General features: G+C 42.7%; 1 protein-coding gene across 3 annotated transcripts in view; it reads left to right on the top strand.

Annotated features, from left to right (window-relative positions):
* The window catches only part of mgaa (MAX dimerization protein MGA a), a 41,992-nt gene that overhangs the window by 20,297 nt on the left and 9,644 nt on the right, over positions 1-12,051 (top strand). For all 3 annotated transcript variants that reach the window (XR_016115928.1, XM_089003906.1, XM_089003907.1), the window contains exons 10-15: positions 1,155-1,312; positions 4,620-4,694; positions 5,125-5,499; positions 7,288-7,479; positions 8,641-8,902; positions 9,504-9,683. Coding sequence is in view for 2 of the 3 variants with exons in the window: in XM_089003906.1 (XP_088860032.1) it covers positions 1,155-1,312; positions 4,620-4,694; positions 5,125-5,499; positions 7,288-7,479; positions 8,641-8,902; positions 9,504-9,683 (1,242 nt within the window). In the remaining variant the exon portion in view is untranslated. The remainder of the gene's footprint in view (positions 1-1,154; positions 1,313-4,619; positions 4,695-5,124; positions 5,500-7,287; positions 7,480-8,640; positions 8,903-9,503; positions 9,684-12,051) is intronic.

Genomic DNA, 12,051 nt, shown 5'->3' on the forward strand with positions numbered 1-12,051 from the left:
ATTGGATTGGGGTGGATGTACCTTTATTCGTCTAGCTCGCTAATAGATAGCAAATAAATAAACATAGACACACATAAATCAAGCTAGCAAATAGATACCTAGCTAGATAACAAGCCAGCTAAATTGGATTGGATGTACCTTTATTTGTCTAGATAGCAAATAAATAAACAGAGGCACATAAATCAAGCTAGCAAATCAAGCTAGCAAGTAGATCCTAGCTAGATAGCTAGCCAGCTATATTGGATTGGATTGGATGTACCTTTATTCGTCTAGCTAGCGAATAGATAGCAAATAAACATAGAGGCAAATAAATCAAGCTAGCAAATAGATACCTAGCTAGATAACAAGCCAGCTAAATTGGATTGGATGTACTTTTATTTGTCTAGATAGCAAATAAATAAACATAGAGGCACATAAATCAAGCTAGCAAATCAAGCTAGCAAGTAGATCCTAGCTAGATAGCTAGCCAGCTATATTGGATTGGATTGGATGTACCTTTATTCGTCTAGCTAGCGAATAGATAGCAAATAAACATAGAGGCAAATAAATCAAGGTAGCAAATCAAGCCAGCAAATCGAGCTAGCAAGTAGATACCTAGCTAGATAGCTAGCCAGCTAGATTGGATGAACCTTTATCCGTCTAGATAGCTATTAGATAGCAAATAAATAAACAGAGACAAATAAATCAAGCTAGCAAATCAAGCTAGCAAGCAGATACCTAGCTAGAGAGCTAGCCAGCTAGATTGAATTGGATTGGATGAACCTTTATTCGTCTAGATAGCTAATAGATAGCAAATAAATAATCATAAAGGCAAATAAATCAAGCTGGCAAATCAAGCTAGCAAGTAGATACCTAGCTAGATAGCTAGCCAGCTAGATTGGAATGGATGTACCTTTATTTGTTTAGATAGCTAATAGATCGCAAATAAATAAACATAGAGGCAAATAAATCAAGCTAGCAAATCAAGCGAGCAAATAGATACCTAGCTAGCCAGCGAGAGAGCTAATAGATAGCAAAAATAAACATAGAGGCAACTAAATCAATCAATGCGTGCTTGACAATGCGGACAAAAGACAAATAGTTTATATTTGATACACTTTAATGTCAAAAATAGCCTTCAAGTCAAGACGTGGTGTCTTTTGTGTCCGCTTCAGTCCTCAAGGAGGCGGACAGCGTCTCTCAGCCCGCCGAACGCGTCCGGGTGCTCTGGAAGAAGGACGGCGGCGACGAGGACCCGGAACCGGACGCCACCCGCGTCCCGCAAGCTTCTGCCGAGCCCTCCCGCGCGGCCTCGTCCGGACGGTCGTCCAAGGTGCTTTCTATAGAAAGACGTCTTCCTTCCATACAGTGATACCTCGGTTTACGAACCCCTTGGCTTGCAAACTTTTCCGTTTACGAACGTTACATTTATGAAAATGTTACCTTGGCATACAAACTATTTTTCGGGATACACACGCAGCTGCCACAATGAGCGATGTGTCGTTTGCGAACGAGCCGTTCTCCTAACAAGGAAATGGCAGCCCACTTTTATTTGTTTTCTATTCCCCGCCCCCAGTCTTCGGTTCAAGCCACGTGATTGGTCAAGAACGCAGCAGTGAGGGGAGGTGGTTTAAACATTAAAGAGACAGGCAGATGACAGAGAGGGTGAGAAAATGGATAGAAGACAGTGAAATTTGGATTCGTTTCAACTTTGATAGTTCAAAGGCAGAGTGTAGACTGCAGGGTTAAAATATCCCATCAAAAACTATCAACCCAGCTAAACAGAACACAATTGATGAGGAACTAGGTAAAAGTATTGCAAAGAAAGCACGGCAACTTCATTCGGATATCGTCAAGAGGCAATCTGGAAGTTCGTCATCCATTGATGATTTCAAGGCTAGCCACGGATGGTTCCAGAACCTTTAGCGTCGTACAGGGATTCATAGTGTCATTCGTCATGGTGAGGCAGACAGTTCTGACGATAAAGATGCCAAAGCTTACAAGGAATCAGTCCTCAAGATGGTGGAAGAAGAAGGAGGCTACGTTCCTCATCAAGTGTTTCATGCTGATGAAAGCGGACACTCCATGCCATCAAGCCATCAATGACCATCACAAAGGTCAATCAAACCACTTTGTTATTATACAGTACAGTTTATTTCTTTAATTATAATACCATAGCACATTTATTATACATAAAATAAGGTCTATTTTGTGTAGTTTTAAGGCTTTGAAAGTAGAAAATGATGTTTTATGGGGACCTGGGAAGGGATTATACTATCCCATTAATGTTTGGGATACACACTTTTCGCCTTACACACTTAAGTTCGTAAGCCAAGGTATCACTGGATAATGAATGACGGATGAGTCATCTGTAACAAAAAAGGGTTACACAATGTGTCCTTGAGGGCCAAACACTCCCACGTCGTTCACTGCGGGACTCCGAATTTGGAGTGTGCGCCATTTTGGATTGGATGGGATGAGCCTTGATTGGTCTCGCCGTAGACAAATTGACATTTCACAGCAGAAAAGTGATCAGAGGAAAGGAAAGGAAGAAGTAGAAAAACTAAACACTGGAACTGCTGGAAAGGCAGCCACTCTCGCGGCGCCACCTTGAAATCAAATGCTGCCAAGTGTCCATGCTTAGAAATGAAATGGATTATTATTAGTAGTACTATTATTATTATTATTATTATTATTCATAAGCAGAAAACCTTTATTCGTCCCACAACGGGGAAATTGGGGGAATTATTATTATTATTATTATTATTATTATTATTATTGTTGTTGTTGTTATTATTGTTGTTGTATTGTTATTGTTAATAGTACTACTATTATTACAATTATTACTATAATTACTATTATTATTACTACTACTATTACTAATATTAATATTATTATTATTATTATTATTACGACTACGACTACTATTACTATTATTGCTATTATTTCTATTATTATTATTATTATTATTATTATTATTATTATTATTAGTAGTAGTAGTAGTAGTAGTAGTAGTAGTAGTAGTAGTAGTCGTAGTAGTAATAGTCATATTATTATTATTATGGCTGCCGCTGCTCACCCGCAGAAAATATATCCTGTCACTGTAAAGTGTTTTGTAAGTCGACTAAAATTTTGAAAGGCGCTTAGAAAGGAATTATTATTATTATTATTATTATTATTATTATTATTATTATCATAATTATTATTATTATTGTATTGTTATTAGTACTACTATTACAATTATTACTATAATTACTATTATTATTACTACGACTATTACTTATATTAATCATATTATTATTATTATTATTATTAGTACTACTACGACTACTATTACTACTATTCCTATTATTGCTATTATTGCTATTATTTCTATTATTACTTTTAGCATCATTATTATTATTATTATTATTATTATTATTATTATTATTATTATTATTATTGTATTGTTATTGTTATTAGTACTACTATTATTACAATTATTACTATAATTACTAGTATTACTACTACTATTACTAATATTAATAATATTATTATTATTATTACTACTATGACTACTATTACTATTATTTCTATTATTACTTTTAGCATTATTATTATTATTATTATTGTTATTATTATTATTATTGTAATGTTATTGTTATTGTTATTAGTACTACTATTATCACAATTATTACTATAATTACTATTATTATTACTACTACTATTACTAATATTAATAATATTATTATTATTACTACTATTACTATTATTGCTATTATTTCTGTTATTATTACTTTTATTATTATTATTATTAGTAATAGTAGTAGTAGTAGTAGTAGTAGTCGTAGTAGTAATAGTCATATTATTATTATTATTATTATGGCTGCCGCTGCTCACCCGCAGAAAATATATCCTGTGACTGTAAAGTGTTTTGTAAGGTGACTGTAAAGTTTTGAAAGGTGCTTAGAAAGAAATTATTATTATTATTATTATTATTATTATTATTATTAATCCAAAACAACAACAAAAACCTGAAACAAAAAAAGGCAGAGTCATTCAAGCTGAAGTACTTCCTGCACCATCATTGTTGTATGAAACAGTAAGTAAAGAATCTGCTTTAAATTAGTTGCATGAAACAGTTATCGAGGATCAAAGCGTCCTTTTCCCCAGTGGATCAGGGACATCATGGTAGAATGTCCACGTCTGCTACAAGCTAAGTTGAAAGCGAACACTAAGCTGTCGCATCGATTGACCGAAAAAGGCTGTCTCACATATCCCGTCCCACGTAAATCCGCTTCAATTCCAAGCCACGACCTTTCCGACCTTTCGGCTGAACAAAGCGGGGCTGTGAAAATGCTGCCCCTGACAGGCGCGAAAGAGCAAAATGGCCCCCGAGCTGTCCTGCCATGACAGTCAAATGGCAGCGACATTCCTCCCCAATCAAAAACAGTGCTGTCGAAAAGGCGCAACTTGCCGAAAATGCTGAAAAACAATCGGTCTCCATTTTACACGACACGCAACAACTCAAAAATGACAACAACAAAAACCACACAAAACACCCACGAAAATAGCAAGGCTTTTACACCGACGCCATCTTGGACTGGAATTGTCCAGTGGACTTTGGTGTTTTGATTCCAATTGACTTTTTCCTCCTCCAGAAAGCCAAAAAGGACGTCGTCGCCAGCTGTGCCCGAGTGAGAAGATTTGTGGGCAAGTCCGGACCGGCGCAACGGGTGAGTGCCCACTCAAATGCAGAATTTCAAAAAGAACTCCACCCGGAAGCTAGCTAGATAATAGCTACTTAATAGCTAGCTAACAGATAGCTAATCAATAGCCAGCTTGACAGTTAGCTTGGCTTTTTTTTTGGGGGGGGGGGTCATGTTTGAACAGATTTATTTAGCTATCTATTATAGCTAGATAGCCATATAGCTAATAAATACACTACAAATATGCTACAAAATACACTATAAATATGCTACATAGCTAGCTAAACAGATAGCAAATATATAGCCAGCTAGACAGTTAGCTAACTAGCTAGATAGCCATAGAGCTAATAAATAGCCAGCTACATGCGCTAATAGATAGCAAATAGATAGCCAGCTAGGTAGCTAGCTTATAGACAAGCCACCAAACCGCCGCTGACTCGTACTCGGTCTTCTCCAGAAACAGAACGGCAAGCCCAAACGTTGCAAGTTGAAGAAGGGCAAAAAGCGCAGACCTTTGCAACCCGGCCCGGTTCCGGAGGTCCGCCAGTCCCAAGTCCCGGCGGTCTCCTCCCCAGAAGGAAAACCGTCCGAGCCCCCGACGGAGGAGTCCAGGCCCTCCCGACGCCTGACCATCCTCACCGAGACTCGCTGGTTGTGCGACGAGGACCGAGAACACGTGCTGAAGACGCTGTGCGAGGCCATGGCCCAAGACCGGCTGCAAAACCCCTTTGGGGTCCGGAACTACCAAATCAAGCCCATCAGTCAGACGCTGGAGGACAACGGAACCGTCCACTACAAAGTTCTCATCAGCAGACAAGACGGAGCTTGGCAGGTGGGCGGCTTGACCCAGGCTTCACCGACGCCGGCCGCTTTTGGGCCAGATAGATAGTTAGTTAATAGCTGGCTAGTTAGATAGCCAGGTAGCCAGCCAAATAGCTAATAGACAACACATAGCTCGCTAGTTTGATAGCCAGGTAGCCAGCCAAATAGCTAATAGACAACAAATAGCTCGCTACTTAGATAGCCAGGTAGTTAGCCAAATAGCTAATAGACAACAAATAGCTCGCTAGTTAGATATCCAGCCAAATAGCCAACAGACAACAAATAGCTAGGTAGCCAGCTAGATAGATAGTTAATAGCTGGCTAGTTAGACAGCCAGGTAGCCAGCCAAATAGCTAATAGACAACACATAGCTCGCTAGTTTGATAGCCAGGTAGCCAGCCAAATAGCTAATAGACAACAAATAGCTCACTACTTAGATAGCCAGGTAGTTAGCCAAATAGCTAATAGACAACAAATAGCTCGCTAGTTAGATATCCAGCCAAATAGCCAACAGACAACAAATAGCTAGGTAGCCAGCTAGATAGATAGTTAATAGCTGGCTAGTTAGACAGCCAGGTAGCCAGCCAAATAGCTAATAGACAACAAATAGCTCACTAGTTTGATAGCCAGGTAGCCAGCCAAATGGCTAATAGACAACAAATAGCTTGCTAGTTAGATAGCCAGCTAGCCAGCCAAATAGCCAACAGACAACAAATAGCTAGGTAGCCAGCTAGATAGATAGTTAATAGCTGGCTAGTTAGATAGCTAGGTAGCCAGCCAAATAGCTAATAGACAACAAATAGCTCGCTAGTTTGATAGCCAGCTAGCCAGCCAAATAGCTAATAGACAACACATAGCTCGCTACTTAGATAGCCAGGTAGTTAGCCAAATAGCTAATAGACAACACATAGCTCGCTACTTAGATAGCCAGGTGGTCAGCCAAATAGCTAATAGACAACACATAGCTAGCTAGGTAGATAGCCAGCTAGCCAGCCAAGTAACTAATAGACAACAAATAGCTTGCTAGTTAGATAGCCAGCTAGCCAGCCAAATCGCTAATAGACAACGAATAGCTAGCTAGCTATCTAGGTAGCCAGCGAGATAGCTAGTTAATAGCTAGCTAGTTAGATCGCCAGCTAGACAGCCAAATATCTAATAGACAACAAATAGCTAGGTAGCTACCTAGCTACTTAATCGCTAGCTAGTTAGATAGCCATCCAGCCAACCAAATAGCTAATAGACAACAAATAGCTAGCCAGCTTGGTAGCCAGCTAGATATCTAGTTAATAGCTAGCTAGTTAGATAGCCAGCTAGCCAGCCAAATAGCTAATATACAACTAATAGCTAGCTAAGTAGCCAGCTTGGTATCAAATAGCTAGCCAGCTGGCTACGCAATTTAGTAATAATAATAATACATTTCATTTCTAAGCGCCTTTCAAAACTTTAAAGGTCACTTTACAGTCACGGCGTCAGTTTTTTCTGTGGGTGAGCAGCGACAGCCACGTGCGCCAGCGTTCACTCAACCCGGAAGTAACTCAAACAGATAGGAAGCTAGCTAGCTAGCTAATCGCTCACACAGTAGATACCTAGCTAGCCAGCTAGACCGCTAATAGCTAGCTAGCTAGATAGGTAGTCAGCCAGCTAGACCGCTAATAGCTAGCTAGCCAGACAGCTGATCAGCCACCTACACCGCTAATAACTAGCTAACAGCTAGTTAATATTAGATAGCTAACACAGTAGATAGCTAGCTAGATAGCCTGCTAGCTAGTTTGTTTGAGCGCTTCTCGTGTCTCCTCAGGGCGAGCCAACTCAACATTCGCAGGAGGCGGAGCCAGTGGAAGCTTGGCAACGCGAGGTCACCGAGGAGGATTTTTTGGAACACTGGCCCGAAAGCGGCTTCCGGGCGGCGCTCCCCTTCCTGAACGGAGCATCCACCGCCGGCTTCCTTTCGGCCAGGAAGAAGAAACCGGGAGGCGGGCACCCCATCCAGGTGAGTCCGCCTCCAGTTTTCTGTGCGTGAGCAGCGGCAGCCACACGCGCTAGCGTTCACTCAACCCCGAAGTAACTTGAATAGATGGAAAGCTAGCTGCTAATAATAATAATAATAATAATAATAATAATAATAATAATTTGAAACATTTGATTTCTAAGCGCCTTTCAAAACTCTCAAGGTCACTTTTACAGTCGCAGGAAATAGATGGAAAGCTAGCTAGCTAATAGATAGCTAGCCGATAGCCAGCTATCTATCCAGGCAGCCGGCTAAATAGCAAAATAGCCATCTAGCTAGATAGCCAACCAGCCAATAGATAGCAAATAGCTAGTTAGCTAATAGATAGCCAGCTATCCATCCAGCTAGCTAAACAGCCAAATAGCTAGCTAACTAGATACCCAGCCAGCCAGCTAGACAGCTAATAGATGGCAAATAGCCAGCTAGCTAGCTAATACATAGTTAATAGATAGCCAGCTATCTATCGAGCCAGCCAGCTAAATAGCCAAATAGCTAGCCAGCCAGCCAGCTAGACAGTTAATAGATAGCAAATAGCTACGTAGCTTGTAATATTTTAACCTAACAGAAGAAAAACAAGAAAAGCAATGTGAATAGCTAGTTAATAGATAGATAGCTATCCAGGTGGATAACTAGCTAACAGATAGCTTACACATAGCCATCTATCTATCCAGCCAACCAGCTAGACCGCTAATAGATAGCAAATAGCCAGCTAGCAGCTAGCTATTAGATAGTTAATAGATAGCCAGCTATCCATCCATCCAGCCAGCTAAACAACCAAATAGCTAGCTGGTTAGATAGCCAGCCAGCTAGACAGCAAATAGCCAGCTAGCTTGCTAGCTAGCTAATAGATAGTTAATAGATACCCACATATCTATCCAGCCAGCCAGCTAAATAGCCAAATAGCTAGCAAGCTAGATAGCCAGCCAGCTATACAGCTAATACATAGCAAATAGCTACCTAGCTTGTAATATTTTAACCTAACAGGAGAAAAACAAAGAAAGCAACATTATTATAATTGCTAGTTAAGTAATAGATAGCTAACAGATAGCCAGATATCTATCCAGCCAGCCAGCTAGATAGCGACAGTTTGGGGCTAGATCCGCCGTCCGACCAATCATGTGATCAGTTGCCGTGTGTGTCCAGGTGAACGGCAAAACGTATCCTCTGGCCAAGATCCTGTTGGGCCAAATGGGTTCCCTCCACCCCGCCAACCGCCTGGCGGCGTATCTGACTGGCCGTGTGGCGACCGGCGGGAAGCAGCGCGTTATAGCGGGCTTAAGCCAGGCCTGGCGGGGGTCCTCTGCCTGTCCCGGGTCAACGGACCCGACCTCCGACCCCGCCTCCGCGTCAACCGCCAGCGCTTCGTCCGGCGTCACCCGCGATGTCAACCCGCCTCCACCATCGGGTGAGCGCAAAACAAAACCGGGCGACCCGAATGTCAAGTCACGTGTCCAGAGTGTCTTTAATAATAATAATAATAATAATAATAATAATAATAATAATAATAATAATAACAATAATAATACATTTGATTTCTAAGTGCCTTTCAAAACTCTCAAGGTCACTCTACAGTCACTGGATGAGTTTTTCTGTGTGTGAGCAGCGGCAGCCACACGCGCCAGCGTTCACTCGACCCGGAAGTAACTCAAATAGATAAAAAAACTAGCTTGCTACTAGCCAGCTGATAGATAGCCATCTAGCTAGCCAATAGATAGCCATCTAACCGGCCAGCTAGCCAACAGATAGCCAGCTAGCTCGCTAGCTAATAGATAGCCAGCTAACCAGCCAGTTGTACGAACGATCCAAATGAAACCTCACCCCACCATGGCGATTTAGTGAAGGGTTTTGCTGTGTTATGAAGATAGCTTCTTTCACTCGCCTTTCAAAGCATCGATTTTAACCTCACTGTCAAATAAAAAAGCTGACTCCCCGTGCCAAAGTCAATGAGGCCAATTGAACCTTGACCCCCCCCCCCCCCCCCCTTTTTTGATCGCTTCCCCTGGCAGGCCCCCCCATCGCGACTCCGCAAGCGTCCCAGCAGGCGGTGCCCACGCCCGCCTCCGTCCGGATGATTCTGCGGCAGGTGCAAAGCCCGACGGGCGTCCGCTACTACCGCAGGCCGGACGGCAAACTCATCCAGCTGATCACCATCAACAAGCCGAGAGGCGACCCCTCCAACAACACGGGTGAGTTTGCGCTCCAACACGGGACGGCCGGGCGAGGCCCACCGCAACGGGAAAGGCGACCCTTTAAAATGGAGTCGGTCTAAGACCCTTAAAGGGCAACCGACGTCACTTTTTTGTTTCCTCGCTGACATCAGAAAAACGTTTAATAGCATCTAAAATACCCCAAAACACACAGTATGATATTTTTAATAAAATGCAGAACACCAATAAAAATGACTTCAAGTGTCCAAAATTTGCAAAAAATGGAGCCTCGAATTGGGCATTTTCAGAAAGTCCCGCCCCCTTGTTCGTGACGTCACACCAAGACGACACCAATGGCTTCAGATTGGGAGAAGATGCTTTCTTGTTACACATCCAGTTATGAATATGATTCAAATAGTTCTGAAGAGGAAAGCATACGTGTTTGAAATCGATTAAAGCATTTATTCCGTGCCATTTTCAGGCAACATTGGGGGGAAATCTCTCACCCAAAAAAAGAGGCACAAAATGGCCACCGAGCTCCTGTGAGGAATTAATCAGCCAGTTTCCACGGGATGATAAATTCCTTACATGGAGCTTGGACGCCCTCTTATGGCACTTTTTGGTGCAACACGAGGTTTTCAGACCAAACAAGCATTGACGTGATGGAAGGACTGCTACAATGTGTCCTTTTTTTCGGTCAGGGGCGTTCCTTCAGTGACGTCAGTTCCGTTCAGTTGACGATGCCCGAAGTGACGTCACGGAGGGAACGACGCACAATGCATTTTAGGTACTTTTTTCATCTGAAAACACCGTGTTGATGGCAAAATTAGAAGGAAAACGACATAAATAACGCAATGGTGAATCGTTGTGTGGCAGCTAATTGCGGTAACGCGCATAAAGAAGGTGTAAGTTGACGCCAATTCCCAGCGGACAAAGCAGCCATTTGCAACGAACCAGAGCAGTCGAGCGCCAGCGGAGGCGAACGAGGAAGCTAACCAGCGTTAGCGATTCGGCGCTTGGATAGCGGACGTTTGATGCGTGTTTACTCATTTAGTCAGTCACACTGGATGCTAACTAACTGTGAGCTCACCTGGTGAATGAGAGCAATGGCCATATTAGTGGAGCAAACCCATCGGACAAACATCCACTTTCCACCGTGTCGTTTGTTACTCTGGAGCGCTGTCGGAGCTTTCTCTCTCGTCTCATGTTCGTGTTCTTGCGGCCTCCTTTGTGTGTGTGTGTGTGTGTGTGTGTGTGTGTGTGTGTGTGTGTGTGTGTGCGTGTGTGTAAAACCCACCTCTGTCTTCTACCACAGATTTTAACCAATCACGGGCGGCTTTACAGCTCTTATAAGCAACTCCAAATACGGGACGAAACGCCGCTTGTACGGAAGGACTTCTTGAATCAATGGCAAACATGTATGCTTTCCTCTTCAGAACTATTTGAATCGTATTCATAAGTGGATGTGTAACAAGAAAGCATATTCGCTGAATCTGAAGCCATTGTTTGGATTCTCCATCAGTGCAAGACGTCCTGGCGTGACGTCTTTTGATCGCTTCCCCTGGCAGGCCCCCCCATCGCGACTCCGCAAGCGTCCCAGCAGGCGGTGCCCACGCCCGCCTCCGTCCGGATGATTCTGCGGCAGGTGCAAAGCCCGACGGGCGTCCGCTACTACCGCAGGCCGGACGGCAAACTCATCCAGCTGATCACCATCAACAAGCCGAGAGGCGACCCGTCCAACAACACGGGTGAGTTTGCGCTCCAACACGGGATGGCCGGGCGAGGCCCACCGCAACGGGAAAGGCGACCCTTTAAAATGGAGTCGGTCAAAGACCCTTAAAGGACAACCGACGTCACTTTTTTGTTTCCTCGCTGACATCAGAAAAACGTTTAATAGCATCTAAAATACCCCAAAACACACAGTATGATATTTTTAATAAAATGCAGAACACCAATCAAAATGACTTCAAGTGTCCAAAATTAGCAAAAAATGGAGCCTCGAATTGGGCATTTTCAGAAAGTCCCGCCCCCTTGTTCGTGACGTCACACCAAGACGACACCAATGGCTTCAGATTGGGAGAAGATGCTTTCTTGTTACACATCCAGTTATGAATATGATTCAAATAGTTCTGAAGAGGAAAGCATACATGTTTGCAATCGATTAAAGCATTTATTCCGTGCCATTTTCAGGCAACATTGGGGGAAAATCTCTCACCCCAAAAAAGAGGCACAAAATGGCCACCGAGCTCCTGTGAGGAATTAATCAGCCAGTTGTCACAGGCTGATAAATTCCTTACATGGAGCTTGGACGCCCTCTTCTGGCTCTTTTTGGTGCAACACGTGGTTTTCAGACCAAAGAAGCATTGACGCGATGGAAGGACTGCTACAATGTGTCCTTTTATTTCGG

Source organism: Hippocampus bargibanti, linkage group LG09, assembly GCF_051943395.1.
Source record: "Hippocampus bargibanti isolate YZ-2025 linkage group LG09, ASM5194339v1, whole genome shotgun sequence".
Classification (NCBI taxonomy): Eukaryota; Metazoa; Chordata; class Actinopteri; order Syngnathiformes; family Syngnathidae; genus Hippocampus; species Hippocampus bargibanti.